At 40.4% G+C, this 23,986-nt stretch overlaps 1 protein-coding gene across 1 annotated transcript in view; it reads left to right on the top strand.

Annotated features, from left to right (window-relative positions):
• Positions 1-23,986, top strand: part of eys (eyes shut homolog) — a 155,534-nt gene that overhangs the window by 101,712 nt on the left and 29,836 nt on the right. The window contains exons 38-39 of the mRNA XM_061086984.1: positions 4,521-4,685; positions 16,341-16,491. Of these exons, the coding sequence (XP_060942967.1) occupies positions 4,521-4,685; positions 16,341-16,491 (316 nt within the window). The remainder of the gene's footprint in view (positions 1-4,520; positions 4,686-16,340; positions 16,492-23,986) is intronic.

Raw genomic sequence — 23,986 nt, 5'->3', positions numbered from 1 at the left:
TGGCGCCCACCCCCCTCTCTTACATGACGGAGGCGCTGCTTGGCTGAACCAATTACTAAAGATGGTTTGGCCGACTGCTAAAGTGCAGGTAGAGAACAGAGCAGGATTCATTTATTGATCCGTTCACTCCTTTATTGATTTCTTGATTTCTTAGCATCGGTGAGTGCTCAGGTTCAGAGTTGGGTATTTACTAGTGTTCCACAAAATATCATTGTGTGTGACTGAGGCCTATTAGTCAGTCATGTGAGCATATTGTCTTTGTGACGATGAGCTTACTTAACTAATTGAAAAGGAACCCTGATAACCCAATGATGCCTTACAACCTGTATGATGTAATTTTGCATGCGTATCGTCAAGATCATGTTAAAGGAATCTGATGTTATGTTTGATCTGTATAATATTCTCACAAATTTATAAATTTATTAGAATGTTTTGTTCCTTAATCGGTCATACTAAAAACATTTTAAGGAGTTTTGACATCAGCTGTTTCTCTCCCTGACCATGAAGTTAGTTCCTGCTCATCCCTCAACTTTGCTCTTTCATAAATGCTCCCTTCAAATACAAGCAGTGGCCTTTTAGACTCGTTTCTGCTGAGTTTGAGGAATTTGCCCCTCCTCAAAAGCATTTCGGTCTCTCAGGTTTAACGGAGTGCAATCTCTCACCAGCACTCATCCAGTCGGGTGCTTTCTGACTCCGGTGTAGCCCACGGACAGAGGAGTCCAGAGGCTGTTTAAATGCTGAGAGAAGTCAGTGCATCGCTGTACAGCAACTCCTCTGGGTTACACCCCTGTCCTCACATCTTGTTGAGTCTAGTAAAAATTAAGTCAGTCACCCCTGCTCTTAGGTAATTATAGACACATCACCCTATCAAGTGACTAATGATGTGGACTTGTTTGTGTCCTAGATGAAATGCTGACATGACATAAGAGCATCTGAGACTCCACTGTGGACGTGCTTCGCTCTCTGCAGCCTCTTTTATTATTGTTGTAGAAGGTCATTTGATACTGACATAATTCACATTAGTTAAAAGATGTTCCAATGTAATTTATTATTTGTTAATTTGACTCGATATATAATGGAAACTTATAATCAAATCCAAGATTAGCATATTATATTTATTAATTTGTTTACCCAGTCAACACATGGTTAGGGTTTTACATACAGATCCAAACAACAAGAGCAATTAAGCAGTTTCAGAAGTTGAGGCCAATTAGCCCTGGCGGTATGCGCTCTCCCAGTGTCCTAGCAAAAGTGCATTAGATTACAAAAGGTGAATGTTGTTCTGCTTCAGTATTTCTTTTTAATGCTTCTTTATGCTTAAACTCAGCCACATATCAAAGGGCAAATATTGTCTTTCATACAAAGCATTCAATGATTATTATAAAATATAATGAACTAGCATAGCTAAATCTACTTCTCTCTACAGTACATAAAGATATTCCTTGCAACATGTAGATGAGCGGATCCTGTACTTTATCCCAAGTAGAGCTTCAAACTGCACTATAGAGCTAACAGGTCAGGGATCAGACTGTCAGATGTAATAAGAGGAAAGACCTTCACACCTCTCTCAGGGAGTATCGCACTCAGAACATCTGGATACCTCTCATACTTCACAACATCAAGTGACTTTTTTGTTTTAGCTCATGAAAGCTGTCACTCCAAAACTTTCAGCAGGTATCTCATAGGTGCAGAAGTTGTTAAATATGTGTGAGCTGGGAGTTGTGCCCTTTGGTTCTTTGGGACGCACCAAGGTGTACTGTAATCCAGCTCAGTGCCTGGTGATGTGTGTGTCTGTGTGTGTGTGCTCACAGTGTTTGATACCAGGAAGCCAACCATAAGATGGGTTATGTCAAGATAAAGCCAGTTCATCTGAGCATTTCAGAGTTTTAAGCTATGATAAATTGTCTGTTCAAAGAGGGCACGGTAGATCGCGGACCTTGCTGAACACATTCTGTCAAGTTTGTAAGCATTCAATCGAAAGCTAAGTGATCACACAAAAAATGAGTTATGGAGTAAAGGGCCGCATGGCGACGAGGAAGGCATAAAAGACGAAAAGCTGTGAGGCAGGAAATTATTCAGACTTGGTCTGTATTGATCATGACCTCCGTCTATGGCTCATTACCTCATGTCCTTACTTCTCGTTTATATCTGAAGCTGTGATTTAGGATATTGGCCAGAAAGGAATAATAAAATGAAAGCTGAGTTTTGACTCCTTTGTCTTTTCTCCAACTTTTACCAAACCACAATTATTAATACAAATAAGATGAAATCCTCTTTATTTTCTCATTTAGTTCTGTGTAATCTTTTCCAATATTAGGCTCTACCAAATTCGTTTACACATAATTATCATCCAATCTAATCCAGCCCAATAGCTCATATACTTCCTAATCAATATAAGTATATTTTATTTATTTAGAACAATATTCCGATGGTTACATGGGGAACTTGATTGACTGCGACTAAATGTAAACATTTTTACAAAAATCATATTGTGAATTATAAACTGCTAGTGATATTTTCATAGATGAGGACCAGAGAGAATCGTCTTGCTTCCTATTGGGAGTAGAAATAAATAATTATATTTTAAAAGAGCAAAGAAAGATGTTCCAGGGTTGTTAGCCTCCCTGCTTTTGTTTGACATTAATGGGACCTGATGAGAGCTTGTCAGCTTCCTGCTTTGCCAGCACACTGGCTAGATGCTGCCAGCTCTCTTTGTGGGCATCCAGTGTGTGCTTGCTGTAATTAATCTGCCCCACTCACAAATTGCCAGCCAACATTACAGGATTGATTCATCATTTTCCTTCCAAAGAAACCTCTTCTTCCACAAGACAAGAAAACACAGTTTCTATTTTTCTCTTTGTAATTTGAATTATTGGCTGTCATGTCTGATCCATATAATTTTCTGCGCAACTCAAGAGGAGCTGGCTGCCTCCGATTGGTTTGGGGAAAGAAACAGGGATATTACAGAACATACAGGCGAAGAAATCAGGATTGTGACTGTTCTAGAAATGGTTTGACTGGAGACTTGCTCTCATTTGTTGGTCTGGTGACTGATCATGAAACCCAACAGTGTCAGAATCCTTCAAGCGTCCAGGCCGTGAGAAGTCCTCACTGTCAAATTAACAGATTCACCTTGCTGATTTCCACTTAGTAATAGATTCTGCTTGTGTCTGTACTCTGGGTTAAAATCATTGTTTCTGAATATCCAAAAGCCATGAGTTGTGTTGTTCCTATTGCCGCAAACAAACCCACCGTGTGGGAATCAGACATCATTCCGGCCAGCAGAAAAATTCAAATGTCAAGCCATAATACTTTGGACTTGAGATTAATCAATAAATTAGTGCATTGCTGTTTGATAGTGTAATCATTTGGGTTTGCTCAAAGGTCAAAAAGCAGTAGAAGGCTTCAGAATATCTGCATAGCCAATTTTCACATTTGAAGAATTCTTACCTCTGCCAAAGTCTGACACTCTTGACACCACATTTATATTCACTAGATCAAGATTTGTATTTGGATGAGCACCAAAATGCCCACACTCATAAATATCTATCCCCCTCATATTCCTTAATTTTATTTTTTCATCAAGATTCATTCATTATTCTCTAAAGGTCAACCAAAATGTTGACAACCGTATTACCTCCTTAGTGGAGTTTAATCAGATCCATGATATTTGTTCCAAAATTATCCCAAACCAGAAATTCTTCTAAATGCTGAAAAGAATTAACTGACACCACTTTGTCCGTTGCCCTGGTTACGCCAATCACGGAAACTAAGTCTGCTTCTTATTAGGTGGTCTTTATCAAATTTTGCAGCGTACTTTATGTCGCTCTTCTTTTACGTTCCAGTCTCTTTTAAATGTTTTCAATCATCCAGGTCTGCTTTCAGAATCCATTTGATCCAAAATCAAAGGATTAACAAAGTGAACAGAGTAACACAAAGATATTCATGTTTCTCTTTCAATAAAATGACAAACACCTACACACTCTGTATATCATGAATTTGTCCACTGAGAACAAACTGCACTTTTTCCAGAGAGATGGACTCAAAGCATCGAATCCCTTGAGCTGAGGCCGCCGTGGCCCATTTTAAATCGCCTGTCATGTACCCGAGCAGCACGCTGTCCGCCTGGTGCATAGTGTCCTCTGTGTAAAAGCCAACAGATCATTGCTGGCTCCCGCAGTTGATGACCTGAGCGGGTACCTCCCCCACCTCTGCTTACAGTCATATAGCCCTCTGTCATCCAGTGGGAAATAACACACCAGCCCATACTCCCTGACAGGGGCTCTGCTGACTCTGCTCACAGGCCTGTTATCAGTGCTGCACACACACCAGCCAAATCTTACTGTTGTGTTTACTAACAAAAGCCCTGTGTAGGACTCATTTAGATATAAGTGTGAGTGGATTTTATTTTCAAGTACAAGCGTGTATGTTTTTTTCCTTTTTCTAATGTGTATCGTATTCTGATTTCCACCCTCCCTTTAAATGCATTTCATCCCTTTCGTTTTCTCTTTTGTTCCCAGATGCCACAGTGTATATCCCCTCATTCAATGGCACATCTTATTTGGAGCTGCAGCCTCTTGCGTCCCTTCTCCAGCCTCATTCTGTGCCTGCTACTGTCAAGGACGCCGCTGTTATTCTCCATCTGACAGTGAAAGCAGGATCTGCACAGGGCACCATCCTCTACTGTGAGTGCAATCGGGTTTTTATTGCAAATGTTTGAAAGCACTGCAACACTGTGAAAGCAAGTAGAGATAAAAGCTGGAACTATAGCCCTTGCATATCTACTCTTATATGACCATTATGTTTTCAAATGGCTCTTTTCCTGTGTATGTCCTTGCACTCAGGTTGTGTTGGCACAGAGTGCAGCTATCATTTTCATCTGCCTTGAATAATGATGTTTTTTCGTGGCTAACATGTTGCTGCTTCAGTGTGATCATGAATCACATTGTCTTTTATTAGATCTTAGTAAAAGAATAATAATTTATCATTTGGAGAAATGTTAATTTTTACTTTCTTCTGCTGGACAGTTCTTTGGCTTTAGCTCAGTTCAGAGGCGAGGAAGATGTTTCCAGCCTTTCTGCTTAGCTAAGCTAACCCACTGCCAGCTGTAGCTTCACACTCACATCCACAGACGTGAAAATGTTGAAGAAGCACATTTCCCAAAAGTAAAACTTTTGTGTAATTTGATACGTTATATATCTGTTATATATATATTTCAAACTGACCCTTCAACAAATGCATATTTATATGATTTGCAAATCAGTTTATATGATCGAGATATTTCCTTTGCAGCTACAGATGAATTTACTTGCAGAAAATAAAGTGTGCTCTCAAGCGTTGTGATGTAACCGCCCTCACAAGAGAGGAGGCCAATCTATACTGTATAATGATGTCTAGACATGTTATGACTAGGGTACATTTGCGTAACTTAAAAAATTGCCCTCTTGTTACTGATCTGCTTGTTGCTTTTCGCCTCGTCTATCTTTGGCTCACTAATCACGCAGACATTATACATCAGCCTTGGCTTATGTTTCAGTGGCTAAAAAATTTCACACTGTTTGCAAAAAGGCTGCTTCGTTCCCTTTCCACGAGGCTCTATTTCCCTATGTCATCACTGTTTTGTGTGTTATTTTATTAGTATTTCATTGAATATATTTCCAACAGTTTTAGGATTTCTTAAATAGTTGAATACATTAGTTGTTAATAGGTTTATGAGCTGTTAGAATGGTCAGCCGACTCTCTGTAGCCCCTCTTCCACTGGTTAAAAAACCCACACACATCTGTCTTTTGTCTGCAATGGGAATAGATACAATCGGCATTCACTCAAATGACACACAGGTTTATTAGCTTTTATTCTTTAATTTGGCCATGTAGACAATAAATCTGCACCTTTCAACATTATGATGTGCACTGTGATTAGGGTTGCAAAATTCCGGGAATTTTCAAAGTTGGAAACTTTCCATGGGAATTAACGGGAATATACGGGAATTAATGGGAATATACGGGAATTAACGGGAATTAACGGGAATTAACGGGAATTAATGGGAATAAAATGGAAATGTTGTGGGTAATTTATACTAACTGTATTTACCTTGCCATATACAGACATAAATATAAAAAATGTGTTGTGTCATAGGCTGATTTGAGCCCTAAAGGAAACTTTGGGCACTTGACTATATGCTTCTGCATCGTTGTGTCATTCTTAACATAGGTCTTTGCACAGTATTTGCAGATGTACACAGCCTTTCCTTCTACATTGGATGGGGTGAAATGTCTCCACACATGAGAGAGTGCACATGGCATTGTTCTGTAGAATAAGATGAGAAAAGAGTTTGTAAAAACACACTAATGCAATGCCAGAGATATAAATAGTTAGCCAGACAATTGGAATAGTTTGTAAAAATATTTTACAATTGATAGATAAATTGTAATGGAAATATGCTAGATGAACAGATGAACAATCCTCAATAAGCATGCTAATATATTTCCCCCAGTAATATCATGGAAACTTACCTGACTAGTCCTTCACTCTACAGCAGACCTCAATAGCCCTGCTGTAGAGTGAAGGATGCTGGGAATTATCTGTGCATGTGATGGAAGAATGCACAGTGGAGGGTTGAAACTCAACGTGCAGTGTGTGCTGCATTCCATACATCTTTAAAATAGAGTTTTGAATGATGATTTTATTGCTCAGCGTTTAATTTGCATAGTTTGATTTTTTTCAAAATTCCCAAAATTCCCGTGCTTAATATTCCCGTGGAAAGTTTCCGGAAAGTTTCCGGAAATTTACCGGAAACTTTCCACCCCTTTGCAACCCTAACTGTGATGCATGTAAATAGCCCTGAAACTGCCTGTGTACTTTTGAATACCTTGGGAACGAGGTGCAACAGTAAGTATCCCTTCATATTGTGAAAGATGTATCAATTTCGGGAGGGGAAGATTTCCAAATAAGAAACTCAGAAATAAATATAATATATCCCAGATACAAGTTTCGTCATCTTGTGCATTTGGAGCCAGAGTTGGAGCTTGGGTATAAACTTATAGTAAAAAGAGGGTAAACTGCTCAGTCATGAAGAGTTGAAACAGGTATTACTGGGATGAGGATTAAACAGTAAAACGTATGGTGACTGGTTGTTTTTTGTGCTTATGGTTGATTGTGGTCGTCAGTGAGAGCAGGAACATCAACTGTTTACAACTGTGTGGTGGTTTGTTTGCTGAGAAAAGGGGTCAATGACACCTCAGTGTTTCTGAGTGCTGCAAACAAGGATGTTTGGCCACAGTAATGGTGCCTCAGTCTTGAATTAGACCAATCTGCAAGATCATGTTCAGATAGAGAGCGGTTGGGCCAAAGAAAAAGTATTTATCTAAAACAGGTTGTGTTTGTTACAATGGCTGATAGGTGAGGGCCTAATGGGAGCGCAGCAGAGGGTGTTTCATTAAAAGCTAAGTTAGCTGCTGTTGATGTGGGAAGGTCAGTATTAAACAAATTACTGAATTATGAACTTTCACAACGTCACATGTCATGTTGCTCTGATTGGTTGTGGGACTATCCAATTGCATCCGGAGGCGTTTTGGTCGGCAGCGTGCCTATGAAATTGAACACTTAATGAAATCTGAAGTTATTCAGGTACTGTAGAGATGGCAACCAAACAAGACAAAAGTATCTTCATAAAATAATCATAACTAATATTAATATAAAGACTCTGGACTGCTCTAAAGATGTTATTTAGATACGGCAACAGGAGCTGTAACCTGAAAGCAAACAAATGAATCCTCAGAAGAACATAAGAACGGGTCACTCACACATGTGGGGAGAGAGGCTCAGGCTGACCTTGACCTCTGCATTGTACGTTTGCTTCCTGTCAGCTCCTTTGTTCCCACACCTGCACCCACCCACACACACACACACACACACACACACACACACACACACACACAAATGCCAAACCCCTTTGTTGCAGAAGGTGATTTGGATAGGTAGGCCAGACAGCCGCTGAGTAGACCCTTATAACAATGGAGCATTGTTTTGTGAGGAAAGGAGTCAGAAGCTTTCTGGTGTTCCTTCAGGGGCTGAGAATACCTAGCCATGAGACATTTTTTCCATGTATCAAAGCTTTATGTGTATTATACATCCGTTCAAAGTATGTATGCAAATAGTAAGAACCAGCCAGCTCAGGGCTGAAGCTTCTGCATCAGTGCCTTGAGCTGTGAGTCCTCCTACGATTAAGAAAAAAACGACTGCGTGCCTCTGTGGACTGAAATTGTAGCGTCTGGCAAAAAAAAAAACGGAGCCGCCATGATCTTGTGAAGCTGCCGGTGTCCCTGTGTGACTTCCCAGCGAGTCAGTGTCAGGAAAAACAGAACTGGCATTGTGTGGTGATCACAGATGATTTGCTCTGCACCAACTGGGCAGAAATCTCACAACCTTCATCTTTGTAGTGTAACCTAGACCAACCTTCTGTCTGTCCTATTATATAGAGTAGGGCTGGGTGATATGGAAAACAAATCTTATTGGGATTTTATTTTTTTCATATCAGTCCATATCAATATATACCATGATATAAATCAAATCACTATTTCTGTCATTTCTGCTTTAGATGGCTAAAAAGATGAGAGTTGTTGCCAGTCTTTGTTGGAACATGCTTACCACACAATTTGCACGGTGTACGGTACACTGTGCAAGAATTACCTAAAATTACGGAAACAGCCAGCCACCAGGGGGTGAATAAGACACTTTGACTTCACTTTTTGGGAGCTGTCCATGTTTGTTTAAGGTCTATGGTCTGGGTTGCTGAATCACTGTTTCTTCCACACTACACCACTGGCCGAACCCCAAATCAGCAGCGCCCCTACGTTTGTTGGGAGGGAAGAATGGAACCTGAAATCGTTACAAATATCCTCTTGTGTGGGGCGACCTTGGTTGACCATTCGGTGCTGAGGCAATGTTAATTACACTGTGTTAAGCAACTTTAAAGGGACTCTCACCTTTGTTGCATTTTTACACTTTTTTTGGATAAGGTTAAATTGGTATTAATAAGGTAATGACACTCTAAAATGCAAGACAGACCCACCAGGAGTAAAAACAAACAATTATTTCACTCTCATAATATTTAGTGAAAACTTCAACCAATAAAATTATTCGGACCGAAGGACCTTATTGGCCGACAGACCTGTCTGTTTGCTGCATGGACATGCAGGTTTTCCAACTGCTTCTTGTGGCGCATTCAGGCCATATATGTGAATGTAAATGTATATAACTTACCGGTGCTTCTGAATCCGAATCCATTGCTTTGGTAAACAAAAACTCACGTGCGTGCGCGGAGGCAGTAGGTTGTAAGTCTGCTTGTAAATAAAGTTTCTTAAATAAAACACCGCGGATGGGAACGAGGGGGTGGGGCATTGGAGGAAGGCGGGATGATTTGAATGTGCTGTAATTCTCAAATGCAACAAAGGTGAGAGTCCCTTTAATTGGTTATTTGATTATTAAATGAAAAAAAAACTGAAGTTGATTCAAGTGCTGTCTCGAGTACATCTGGGAACTAATGACCTAGAACAGTTTATTTTATCTTTTATATTTCATTATGTTGAAAAATACTTTTGTACGTTTCTGTTAGCTTGACTATATGAAACTTTGAGTCTTGTTTTCCTTAGAGTAATAGCGGCTTGCTAATAGATTCTCTGAGCAGACATTTGACTCCCAAGATAGCTGGTGTTCCAACAAAGACTTAAATCTTTCCTCTTGCTCTTAGAAACTAATATGACTCTAAATTAGTGTTTTTTATAAGGTTGTCACACTTGAAATGTCAACGAGCTGAGCTGTAAATATATATAGACAATGATAGAATCATTTTGAAGATAAACGTGTGGTATCCTGACACGAAGGTGCCCAATTAGAGTGGTCAGAACTCGTAAGTGTTATTTATTAGGGTCTGTCTGTTCGTTTGCGCTTGGCTTTTACTCATTTTTTGAGTTATGGAAACTTTGGGCATCATTACTGAAGAACTATTAAAAACTGTCAAATCATAGGTTTGAGAAGAGCGGTGCAGGATGATTGCTGAATACTATTTGTTTTTTGTTATTTAAGAACAACAAAGTTATTGTTTTTTCAGTTCTTCACCATTAAAACATGACCAGCAGGTTTTGGATTCCTTGGATACCTTTGTCATTGCCAAAAGCCATGCTCTTTGTATCAAAGACTTTGCATTTATGAGTATGCCAAAAGAAATTGTGCTCAAATAATGTCCCCATAGAATTCTTATTAGTAATTCACATTGCCTTTAGGGAGCTGTGGACATGAAACAAACAACAAATAGCCATGTTTGTTTTCCGAGGTTGCAGCGCCACAGATACATTTTCAGTGTATCTTGTGCTAAAATGCATTCTGCACTATTATCACTAGATTTATTTTGAATACAGAAAATAAAAAATCGTGTGAAAATAAATCATGTGTATTAAAAAATACTTCTCCATCTGAGTGGAGCTGGAGGAAGATTGAGAAAAGGCCTGAAGTTAGTCATCAGATGTGACGCGGCAAGTTTGTTAGATTACGCCCGACGTCAAGCTAGCAAAATCATTTCACCTCCACCCTGTTATTAAGTTTCCTCGTATATATACGATGCCATCATTTATCTGCCTGTGTTGATCTTAAGTCACTGCCTGTGTCTGCCTGCACAGATTTACTCTGAAGATTAGTTTGAGAAATAATGACTGCTGTGTCAACTTGATGGGGGCTTTACCGGCTTCCACCACGCTCCACAAATGGATGCAAACGCTAATGCAAATAACGAAACACACGTCACGCTTAAAAGTTGGTTAGCTTCATTAATTTTGGCTCCCATGCTATCCTTTATTCGCGGCTATACGCTATTTCCCCACCTCAGTGTATGTAAGCTAGAGAGCGGCGTGTGAGCCTTGTCAGGAGGAGAGAGGAATGTTCAGAAAGCATACATAGAGAGGGCACAGAGCCTTTTATCTCGTAATGCATCCTGGCTCGTGGTGCACCGTCTCTTTCACATCAGAGGACAGGAACTGAAACGAAAACTCCAGAGATCAAACAGACAAAGTTAATCAGAAGACAACCAAAAGAGATGCATTGAGATGCGGAGAATCTCCTCGCCAGACTTTCTCCTCATCTGCCGCTTCCCTTTCTCACACCTCTCCCCGAAGCAAACATGCGAGTCTCCCCCTGGACTTCAATTGTCAGCTTTGAGAAAAGAAATACAAGGAGGTGGAGGGGGAGGAAGGGAAGAAAGAGAGAGAGAGCAGGTGACAGGCTCTGACAAAAGGACGAACGCTCTGTTAGGCTCGGTGCGGCGTAACAGGGCCGTGGGGACAGAGGGGGGGAACAATATAGAGGAAAAATAGAGGAAGAACAAAAGATGGGGCCACATTGTCATGTATAGTAAATAATATTTGTCGACATGTGAGTTATGGCACTAAGTGGAAACAACTGGTTTGAAAAGGAGACAAAAGCTCATTGAAATTGAGTCTCTGTGGTTTTTGTTGTCTCTGCCGCTGCATTCATTAACTGCAGGGAGGTCTCCACTCAATCTGTGGTTTGGCAATATTGTAGATGATTATGTGCCGAGCATGATTATGTTTTCATTTGTCATTTATCCACACTAACATGCCTTGCATTTATTCTTCTTGTTTAGGGGGGGGGGGGGGCTCCCAATGTCATTTTTTAACACCAGATGTCTGGAAAACATGTTTGAAAAGTAGAATTCAATCAATAACCTGTATAAATGTGCAACTGTGAAGAATTGCACAGATACGATATATGAACAATATATTTACTGTATTTTTGGCCATAGTGGCCTCACAGCCTCCGGCTCACACATTGCGGTCTCTCCTACTGTTCAAGGTGACTTCATTTGCTGCCAATCTATTTCTATGAGAATCACTAAACATCTTCCAGAGACTGCGTCAGAGTCCTAATCCTTCTTCACTGGAAATAAGCATCAAACGAAAGTAATAAAGATTGCATCTTTGTTTGTAACCTGAAGTTACATTTCAACTTTTTCCTTCTTTCCGCCAAAGAAGACAAATACATGCACTGCAAAAAAACTGTCGCTTTCAGACCTATTTTTGCAGTATCTCACATTATGTCCAATGCCAGTTTTTATTAGATTTTCAAGCTTTGCTTTATCACATCTGGAAGGTGTTTTTAAAAATCTGTCCTCACCAATTACAGTAATTGTTAAATATGTTGAAGTTAAATTTTGGATAGAAAGTGTTGTTTCTTTGAATCCGCAGATGAACTAATTTCAAGCCACAAACTGCAGACTTGACAAACCATCAGAAATGATCAGTAAACCAACCTCCTACCATCACAAGGCACAGTGTGTTCCAGCCAAATACATGATTAAACTATAATATCACTCATTCGACCACATATCTCTGCCAAGGCCTAACGGCCCCCTTAAATTCAATCAAACCTTAAGCCAACAAAACAAAGCAAATAAGCTCCATTGCTGAAAAATGATAGGTTGATGAAAAGATATTATGGCCAAATTAAGGCGCATCCTCTCCATAAAGCCACATTTTAAACCTCATTTAAAGCCTCTAAAAGACAACAATGCCCTCTCTTGCAATTTTAAAGAAATTCCTGTCTCAACAAACAAATGACAAGGAGCGAAAACATAACCTTATTTAAGACAAAAAGTATGCACTGTTTAAAGGTTCGATGGGTAGAATAAAGTGACATCTAGTGGTGAAGTAACATATTGCACCTGGGTCCTGTTGGCCACATGCATGTCACTGATGTACTGAAGAGCTAAACCAGTCAGAACGTTGCAGCCAAATAGTTACATTTCAAACTGATAATCCGTTAGAAAAATTAGGAAATCAATGTAGGGTCTCTAACCCTGGTGAGATATTATCAGATTTTCTTTTCCTTCTTAAAACAGCATTTAAAAACCTTCTGTTTTATGATAAATCAGTTTAAAGCAATGCTGTAAATATGACTCAGCAATTACAAGTGCACCACGGTTTCCGACCTGTGTTGCTCTGAGAGTGAAACTGAGGTTACATGAGGGCTCCTGCCACTCAGGTTTTGCACCATTAACAAGAATCTTGTTGTTCAGCTGCAGGGACATGTTGGACATCCACTTTCATGTCTCTTAGGGACAGGGCAGTGTACAAATAAGTACTGATGGGATGACTATGATAGCAAACGTTGAGTCTCTGGGTGATGTGGCCGACTGGCAGAGGACCAAATATTGATCCCTGGAGAACCTCACACACAAAGTCAACCTTCATAGGCTTTAAATTACTGACTGACACAGGAAAATGTTGTCACTTTAAGTAGGATGCAATGCATATATACTGTATATTTTCCTTCCAGTGAATAATGCTCTGGCGCCCTACTTTGTCCCTACTGCTGATTTTCTCAGCGTGTAGGAATCCTACCCTTCTGCAGAACAAGGATGATGAAATGCTGGATTATCTGAGCAAGATATTCCTCCTGTGCTCCATTCGGCAGCCATGGTTAGAAAGATGGCGCTGTTAAGTGCATCCTTGTCGAGTCTTACGACAGGAAAGACCTCCAAGTCAGCTTAGAAGATGCATTATCAGTGTGCAACATATTAAGCAACGAGTAGCCTCTCTTCAACAAAGACATGGGGTACTTCCTGGATGCCTGTCTTAACCCTGCAGGAATTGTTCAGAGCTTTCATATCAGTTGCTCTGCAGCCTTGAAACCGCAAACTGAGGGTTTTTGCACCAGTCTCTTCTGGTGTCTAAATCCTGCTCCCATGCCTGCACTTCCGAGGAGATGGCCCACATGCTAAGCCTCTGGACGACAAAAGACGGTCAGAGACACCTCGGTCCTCACCCAGTGAGTCTCCAACTGTCCTGGCTCAATTATCATTGTCACAGTGGGATCCAAGAGGTCGACTCTGTATGTGTTGCTTTATGCCCCGGCCCCTCCTTTCACTGTCTTTAATACAGTTGAAATGTGCCATGTTGAAAACAGAGAAACATTTAAGGCCTTTCTTAACAGTGCACCACTCCTGTGCTGTCCTCTGCCCTTCAAACATGTCTTCCTGACAGTGGCACAAGCCTGGCAGGCTCTATCCCCCCACACCTCTTTCTACCTCAAAGAGCTGCATTCTTATGTTGTCGGCCCTCTGCTCGTGTCGTCTTCGACAGCAGTGTGGTGGGACTGATGTGCTCTCTCTCCCTCTCTCTCTCTCTCTCTCTCTCTCTCTCTCTCTCTCTCTCTCTCCCTCTCCCCCCCCCAACTCCCTCCTGAAGACCCCAGTAGCCTGTGTGGGAGGATTAATGCTGCCGCTGTCTGTTGCTCCTTCAAATACACAGTTTCGCTTGCAGGAGACTCTGTGCTAGCCCCTGCAAAAAGAAACATTCTTATATGATGTTCACATTGCATATGAAAGGATTGGAAGTGGCATATGTAATAATGGCCTCCTATTGCACAAGAGAACATTTGTGCCCTTATAGGAGACATGTGATGCTTTTTAGTTTTTAACTCCTCTACAGAAAACACTGCTCCTAAGATTGTTGGGGTATTACACCTTTATCAATTGTACAGTTAACGTGAAATGGTGAAAGAGGACAGGGGAGACATAAAGGGCTTTAGGGCTTAACTTGCTCAACCATCAGCCATCGTTCTGCGGGGTGCCAACACTACCAGGTGAGCTAAAGGGTGCCCCGTGATGCACATTTACATAATGCATGTCTAGAGGCTAGTCCGGCATGACCCCTAACAAAGACAGTTAAAGCGAGAGCAGAGGCCAAAATTTCCTAGATGTACACAAAGCTGTTGGCAAATCAAAACAGAGTGGGCCAGCTCACCAATCAAAGCAGACAGGGCTTTATCAGCCTTCAAGATACTGGAGTGGAAAACAAGTATTTCAGACAGAGGCTGAAAAGCGATGGACATTATGAGGAATTTCTTAACGTTTGAGCACGTAAAGCTTTTCAATAAATGACTCAAATTATAATTATGAACCTGAATATGCCTCACATAATGTCCCCTTTAATTGTCAGGCTGAGGTCACACTTCTGTTCTGGTATTCAACTATAAAGCAGCGCACTGAATTTTATATTGTGAAGGTGAAAATACGATTCAGGGCTTTGCCACCATTCTTGTCTTCTGTTTGTTACCGCTCATGTTTAAGAAGGAAAATCATGTACCCTCCTGGAGGCAGAACAGTGTCTCAAAGGGAACCCGAGCTGCGATTGGACCTGCAGCACCACTCGGTGACCTTGCTCTTTGTGCTCTTTGTGCTCTGTGTGTTTAATAGCGTGTTATGTGGAGCACAGCGAGGTGAGCGAGATCCTTTCATTCAAAAGAGAAGCATACTGGCGCTGCATTGACATCTGTTGTTAGGCTGGAATCATCCCTGCAAATTGTCGTCGGTTGATTATTGATTTTCACAGTTTTTCATTTAGTTTTTCGTCACTAATATAGTTTAGTCAATTAAATCTCATTTTAATCATACATTTTTAATCATGTCTCCTTAGCTACAACTGTCTGCAAATATGGTGACGTAGGGTTACCGTGGTAACAGATGTCTCTCGCAAGGTGTCCATGTCACTTTCCTCTGCAGTCGTGCAGTCTGACTCACCTCAGTAAATCCAGATAGCATTTCCAAACTCTCTAATAACATCTTGCACAGTTCCTCCTGCTGTGTGGCATTACAGCAGGTGATTGCAGATAACACAACTGCTGCACACATAACTTTACCCAGTTGTTTTTAATGAATAATAGTGCAACAAGTCAAGCAGCTTAATCACCAGCTAAACAGTGGAGGGAACTAATCATAAGCTACAGCGTGCAATTCCACAGATGCAGGTTGTTCAAGATTTTGCATTAAAACTTTCACAGTATTATTTTTCTTTTCTATTCTTTTGAAAAGGTTTCATCAAACATTTTGTCAAAGTTCAAATTTTGAAAGGTTACTCTTTATTTAGTTTTTCATCAATTAATGCTTTTCATTGTGTTTTTGTTCTTTGGAACAATTACCACTTATCACAGCAAGTACGACCTTGGCATTTATCAGGTTGTATTTGCTGGACGTGTTCTTGCTCATGTTGGTACAATGCCCAGCAACACCTCTGTTTGTTCCATTTAAAGACGGATTAGCCTTTAAAAAATCTAATATAATCTCCACAAAGTCTCCATCATCCTTTTGTAGAAATATGTTTATGTCATTGTAAGTGTGTTTTAAAAAACCTCAAACACAACACATCTGTGCTCTCTTTTCTAAGAGTTAGGCCTAACATAATATCATAAATATATCAGCCTGCATGATGTATTGAATTTAATCATACAAAAAAAAAAAGAGCCACCAACCATCTTTTTCTTCCAATCCCAGCTAAGGAGCAGAACTTTGGGGATCAGTTCCTTCACGTGTTCCTTCAAGATGGAAACCCTGTCGCTGAACTCGGGTGCGGTGACGGTCACGTTCTGAGTGTCGCTGCAGTGCAGAACATCCACAATAACAGATGGGTGCCAATCACAATCCGGTAAGATATGCATCATCTTCCTTTCTTCGTTAGTCCCCAATAATAACTAATTGTTGTAATGAGCATTACATGTGGTATTTAACTTATAACTACGAATCACCAAGTTATTTGCCTGTCTTAATATTGTTTTTAACTGAACATTTGTTTTTTTGCTCCTACCTTTTGCTTTGTTCCTTTGTTGTGTCACTGTCTGTGCATGAACCGCTGTTTAACACATATGTCTATTTATTATTTATTTGAATTTTACCATCAACCTGCCAGCAACTGCAGCTGAAAAGTAGCCTGTAAATCTAGTCCATGTCCATGTTGGACTCTAGTATGAATTAAAGTGCATTGTCCTTTTAAAAGTGTAATCAAGCCACTTCTGGTAGAGGTGATCCCTTCATCATGACAATATTCAATATCACATCATGAAAACCATCATTGTAAATTATGTTCAAATATATTTTCAGAATTCATGTTGTAAAAAGAAAACACACAAAGGCACCAGTATCACCACTTTGATTTCCTCAATCTAATAATTAAATGGCACAATTATTAATCATTAGATGTAATTATATTGTTTTAAATGTTATGTTTTACGTTGTTTCCCAAAATGTGGTAAAATGGACATAATATAAAAACATCTATTACAAAAGGAAAGGTGCATATCTACTCATCTCAAAGCTTCAGATCACGCAGTGAGCCGTGCTCCCTTCTTTTCTTTTGTTCAATGGGATTTTTCCACAAGGTCACATGTCACGGCCTCTGTGGTAAAACCCTGTGAAAGCTTCCTCTCCAGTATCAGTCCACATCAGTGCTGATCAGAGAACTGGTGCCATGGTAATACAGACTGAGAGCACACAGCATCAGACAGATCTGAACTGTAATACCCTGGATGGATCTCTGTGCACCTCAGCAACTGTGCAGTGCCCGACATGCTTTAAAAAGTCACACAGACAAAGAGAACTGGCGCAGTCTCTGGGTTTTGTCGTGGTGAGTTCTTACAGCCAGCTGTCTCCTTCAGACACACACACACTCACTGCAATCATGTTTTCACTTTGTCTGGGACGTACATTGTCTTAGAAAATGAGATACAAATTGTTGCTTGTATCTCATTGTATGTATTTGAGTTTGAACGGCAGAACTTACATTGTCATGCAGGAATGAAGTGAATTACCTCCTGTCTTCTTTAGGTTTGCATAAGTAAGCAGATATATTATGAAAAGAAACAACAACTGTAGTTTGCTCCACAGTTAATATTGCAGCTTATACAGTGTCTATCTGTTGATACACTTTTACTTTTAATCAACTCTACAGAATGTTATCCTCTCATAGTGTTAGAGAAATGAATCTGATATAGTTCAGCAGTGAGGTAAATTGCAAGATAAGAGTTCTTGTACACATGATGAGGCCTTGCAGAGTAATCTTAGCTCATTGATCTGTCAGTGTATTGAGCAGTACAATTTTATTCATTTGTCATGTTGTATAGCTAGGTACCATTTAAAAAAAGTTATATTCAACCCTGTACAAAATGTACAGACAGTAATATTTCCGAATAAATAATGTTTCTCAAACATTTCCTGAAAGTCTGAAGTGTGTAAGTGGTGAGTTTAAAATTATGGGTTTGTACGTTTAAGTGAAGTTGAAGTGATTTTATCCCTGAGATAATTTTCCATTTATTATTGAAGGCTGATAACTAAAGAAAAAAAAAATATATATATATATATTCTAGGGCTGGCAGTTTAATGCGTTATTAACGGCGCTAACGCAAACCCATTTTAAGGCCGTCAATTTTTTTAATGCAAGTTAAAGCAGAGCTGCAGCTGCAGCTTCAGTATCTGTGTTCGCCTCCAGTCTGACCTGCTCTCGCTTTTTTGTTTTAATATTTCGCCAACTAAAATATATTTTTAAGCTATCGTAGCGTCCCCGCTTACACAGGACACGGAACTTCTTCGTGGTTTAGTAACTTGTATTTTCCTCTACACGAACATGTGCACTTCTCGCTCTTACTCCGTCACTCGCACACATCAACAACACTTCACTTCCTCATTGATCCCCGATCCCAAAACAACCCCATCCTATTGGTCCAAACAGTCACATGTCCCACCCAGACCCCTTAACTGACCCTCAGGATATCAGAGCGCTCCTTCAACACAGTGTTTTACTGAACATACGTCAAAACCAAACATAAACATAAACCCAGTCCGTTACACTATTAGGCTGCAGCTATATGTTTTTATTTATTTAAAAATAGGGTACTTCTTATTTCATACATTTTCCAAAAATAAGGGGAGGACTCAAATAGCCCTACAAAGTTCTGTGTTTAATTTATTTCAAAGTAGGCCGACACTTGCCTGTGTATTTTGTTTGTTTGTTATTTTGTTGCTTGTCTGTTTGAGTAGCTGGCTGAAAGCAAAGTAGTAGGCTTACCTTTTATTGGTAACCTAACTGTTACGGTTCATTGTTTCTGAAATAAGAGGCCTGAGTGCTATGTTCACAGCAAACTTGAAAAAAAGAAAATATTAAGCCATGGTTTAACTGCACTATAGGCTCAGTCCTTGTTTACCTGAAATGTGCACTTTATAATTTTATTTTGTACCGCCCTGTTTGGCAATGTTGTTTTTCAATAAAATAAAACATTTGCATAAAGCAAGCCAATCCACTTTTTCATGTTGATAAGAGCATTAAAACGAAAGTAAAATTCTGGGAAAAAAATAAATGAACGGACATTTAGAATAGATAAAAATTTGCGATTAATCGCGAGTTAACTATGACATAAATGCAATTAATCGCGATTAAATATTTTAATCGTTTGACAGCTCTAATATATTCATTTTTATGCTTTACAATGATCTATGAAAGCCATGAGAGGTTTGGTATACAGAGAAATGAAGTCCAGCCCATTTAATGATAACAGAACACAACAAAACAGGACAAGACGATTTCATTTTGCCAATTTAAAATTATTTAGAAGTGCTGGTGGGCAACCAAATCATTGGGGTGGGCATGAAAGATATCCACAAAGAGTTAACTGTCCCTTCAGTTACTACAGCTTTCTTCCCATTTGGGGTGTGCATGACAATGTGCTGCTCCTGTTTTCCTTGAAAGCTTTCCGACTGAAAGATTTCAAATAAAAGTGAAAATAATCTGTTTAAAATCAATAAGCCTTCGGATCCTGGCCTCCCAGGTTTATAGTCCTGTGCTTGACACATTCATCCACCACAAGTTAAGTTGCCAACACACAATATATGTATCTTGTGTGTCGGGGCGTGGTGAAATAAAAATTTACCAGAAAGAAAATATGTATGATTTTTCTCTGGTTTAGTCTCGGGAGGAACCTCAGCCTCTTGTGGTTGATAATGAAATCAGTATTGCAAAAACAAAGCAGACAAACAAGCCTAACTCGCTTATTAGGACAGAATGTGAAGAAACTTTAAAACACATAATACGACACATAAAAGAAATAACCGAGTAAGTAAAAGCGTTTCTGTTAAGCCCCAGGAACACAGTAAACAGCTCATGAACTGCACAGCGGTGACTAAGCTGGAGTCAGATGATAGTAGCTTTGTAGGATAACAATGTTATAATTAAAAGCAATTACTCCCGCCAACTTGCCATGCTTGTCACTTGATTTAGCTATTTAATTTTTAAGACTCCTCCCTGGATCAAATTGTTCCCCGAAAAGCCACGAGCGACGAACGCAGCTCCTCTTTCGGATTATCCGAGGGAACACATTCGTCTCCGAAGCATTTGGCGAAAGATTCGATGCCGAATCTTGAACCTGATCCACACGCATTTCCATTTTCGCTACTTCCTTGTCGCATCCAAATAGGTGTGAGCACAGTGCTTCCCCGTGCACGGCTGATCCCCTGTCTCCTCTGTGCATGCACAGGCTCACACCGTGGGGCAGAGTGAGCCAGTGGGAGAAGCCAGCCAGGTCCTGCCTCTATTTATTCTTGATCGCTTCAGCAATTTTATTTCACATGCAAATGAGCGCATGACATCATCTAGTCATGTCTGAGCGGTGAATACCTACTTTCCCCCGGATGCGAGTTGGCAGCGCTGAATATAGCTGCTGCAACTTGCTGTTGTCAGCATCTGCACGCTGCGGGGCAGCGCTTGTATTTAACTGTAAATAATCCAAGCTTCAGTGACCAAACGGGATAGAATCCAAATTGCCTGATGTCACTGTAACACAGACTCCAGACTTTGGTGCTCACACACTCTTATTTCCAAACCCACCAATCTTATTGTCAACAGTGGAGCTCTGTTCTGCTGACGCACAGCACGTCAGGACTGTTATTTGCTTTCATACAAATACAGTTGCGCCGCTTTGACTTGCTCATGTAGTCCACGTAGGCCGGGCTGCCATTTTTTTCACTGATGCAGCATTGTTGACACGGAGAGGATGATGTGACACCTCCGTTCTAACTTACAGTACCACACTGTGAGGAAATGCGGCACTTCACTTCCTTGATGGGTATCCATGCTGGGCTTTTATGTGGCGTGGTTGGGATAATGACATAATTGCTGCAACGAGTAGTTATGAGGACGAGCGTCAAACAACGTGGAGCGTTTATTTAAATGACATTAAAAGCCCGGCAGTGGGTGGTCACACAGCTGTTGTCGCTTCTCAAATGCTGAAGCTCTATTCCCCACAGTGGGAACAGAATGTCGGTGATAAATCTCAATAAATTCAAACTTCGGCATTAACACCCAGTGAAGGTTTTATTTTAGTGACGGAGAACCTTTGTTCTTTGCATCTTACAACCGCTCCATCATCCTAATCATGCCCAACAAAGGGATGAAAAACACTGTGAATATTCAATCAAATATTTAGCCGCCTGTTCTGATGGTAAACATAATTGAGTGGATCACATTGTCCTGCTGCAGAAAGGCTTTCTGTAGAGCACGATTGCACCGAAACGATCGGATCAATCAGAACAGGCTGGCAGATACATGAAACACACAGGACAGACCTTTTCTTTAGAATGAGCATGAAAGAGTTGGCATTTGATCTACTGTCCGTTTGCAGTCTGTGTGATGCAGACCACAGGTCTGCGACGAGGAATGAACATTAGATTGCATTTAATTTACTTTCAGACATGAATTAAAGTCTAGACATTTTACGGAGATTTTCCTGAGGGGCTTTACGTGAGAACGCAAATGTCTGAGTCAGTTTCCACATATTTTCCCGAAACTTGTCCTGACAGCCCTCGAGTAAAATGTTCGGAAAATACCGAATGAACCCATGTGAGGATGAATATGCAAAAAAGATATGAAGGAATATTCACAGCGAGCAAGCTGGTGTGAAACTGGACGAATACACACGCCGACAATGAATTCAATCTCGAAAGATGAAAAGATTCGAGAGCTTTTGTCAATCAGGGTCAATGCTCGGATGTCGTACAGGAAAACGTGTCCTCTCCGCCACAGAATGTATACATGAGGTCACCACCCACATTCCCCCGATGCTGTGAATGCGTGCATATGTGAGCGATTTCTCGATTTTCTTTTTCAGAGATTTAACGTTATTGAATTAATAATCCTGATGATGTCATCGGGGTAACTTTAAGGCTACATCCACAACACTACGGTTAGGTTGAAGAACACATCACTGTTACTACATTCACTCCTGTCATCCATGTTAGTACAGACTCTTTGGGCGTCATGAACTGAGATGATAACAAACATTTTCTAATGCATGAAAAGTCAGATAATGTAAACTCAGGCACAGTGTCTGTAGTTATGCAGATGTGTTTGAATGTAATGATGTCATGGAGTATCGTGTGTTTTTCACTGACAGATTGACTGTGAGACAGTTAGGAAATCACCATAATGCAACAACTTTAAAGTACGTTTTCTGCTTCATTTAAAAGTTAATTGCATGATTTTGAATTGAAACGCATGAAGCTTTTGTAGAACTCAGACATACAAAAGAACAAAGCTGGAAAAACAAAAGGCCAGCGCTGAAGTGACTCGTTCTGCCGTATAATTTCACAGAGGGGAGTGTGCAGGGAGGGCACCTGTATAATTTTTCATTTTGGGTACAGGACATGCTTGTTGTTGACTCGGTTTTTGATGTCGGAAAACTTTCTCCTTTGGGGAATGTTCTGGGGGCAATACCGCTACGATGAAAGTTTGAGAGTGGCAGACTTCAAATGCTCCCCGGGTCATTTGTGAGGCTGTGCGCATTATTGGCTGAATCCCGTTGTGCACCCAGGATTCACTGCTGGAGTAATTTCCATTCACACACACACACAGTCAAAGATCAACAAGGATGACACGAGGCATTCTGCGGCATCGCATTTCCATCCTTGTCACCAGTGAACTCGCAGTCCCTGGCCGATGTGATTATTCAAATTTATGCCACTTTTTTTCGAGGCTATCTTTTTTCTCGTCAGTCAAAGGAATGGGAGTAGTGTCTCAAGTCTATATGATTCTGACTTAGTGGAAATATTCATTTTTTCGAGACAGATGTTTTTGTGTCAAGCACCTTGTGGGTTTTCATGCTTTTTATAGGCTGTCGTATTATTATCGGTTTGATATGCATACGATATTCAGTTTCCCTTGGCGCCGTGCATGAATGTTTGGCCATTGCATCTGCAATTTTCCCACAATTTTTCTCACCTGCATTTGTCGGGCACTGTGAAAATGTCAATGTAATGCTCAATCAGAGAAAGTGGAACACCCAGAATAGCTTGTCTGTTTGCTGGTTGGATAATGGGATGGAGGGCTGCTGCACGCTTTGTGTAATTCTGACTTGATTTGCTTTCTCGCTTTATTCAAAAAAGGCTGTCACTCCGACCAAAAACACTTGACCCACCAATGATTTCCAATTGGATTTATATCGAGTTCATTTCGTAGACGTTTTGGCACAAAGCAACAGAACGTCTTGTCTCTATACATTCGTAGGGACGAGTGCACAAAGCCGTGTGAAGCTTTGAAAGCTTTTTCCTTTTTGTGCTGAAAAAAAAATCAAAAGCTTCATAGACTGTCAACACACACACACACACACATCTGGAGGTCTGCAGAAAATATTTCAGGCATTAACATGCAGAGAGGATGCACACAATGCTTTTGAGTTTTCATTTTGTATAGAATATGTGCACCAAACACTCTCTCTCAACTGGCTCATGTAGATGCCCACTCTTGCAATTGGTAAATAGCTCATTGTTTGATTACTTGTAGTTGTTATAGCTTTGGGTGAAGAGGTTTTAGGAAAAAGTGCTTATGCAACATATTTTGTGGTTGTATCTCCAGGCCAATCTCTCGCCTCCATATGAAATACTTGACTGGTTCTGTTCTTGTAGCTGTTGTTAGAATGTGCCATGCGACGGCCACCAAACGGAATCGGTCAAACCCTTTCCCAGTATGTGAGGGTTGTACGGCACTTTAGACATCATCAATCACACAGAAGCGCAATTTGATACGCACCGATTCGAACCAGTCTGCAAAAGTGAAATGATCTTTGGTGCCTCTGCATTTAACGTCCCATTAGTGGCAACTTTGG

Source organism: Limanda limanda, chromosome 15 (genome assembly GCF_963576545.1).
Source record: "Limanda limanda chromosome 15, fLimLim1.1, whole genome shotgun sequence".
NCBI classification, from domain to species: domain Eukaryota; kingdom Metazoa; phylum Chordata; class Actinopteri; order Pleuronectiformes; family Pleuronectidae; genus Limanda; species Limanda limanda.
Note: the sequence above shows the minus strand (reverse complement) of the source record. Positions and strands in the feature narration are given on the sequence as shown.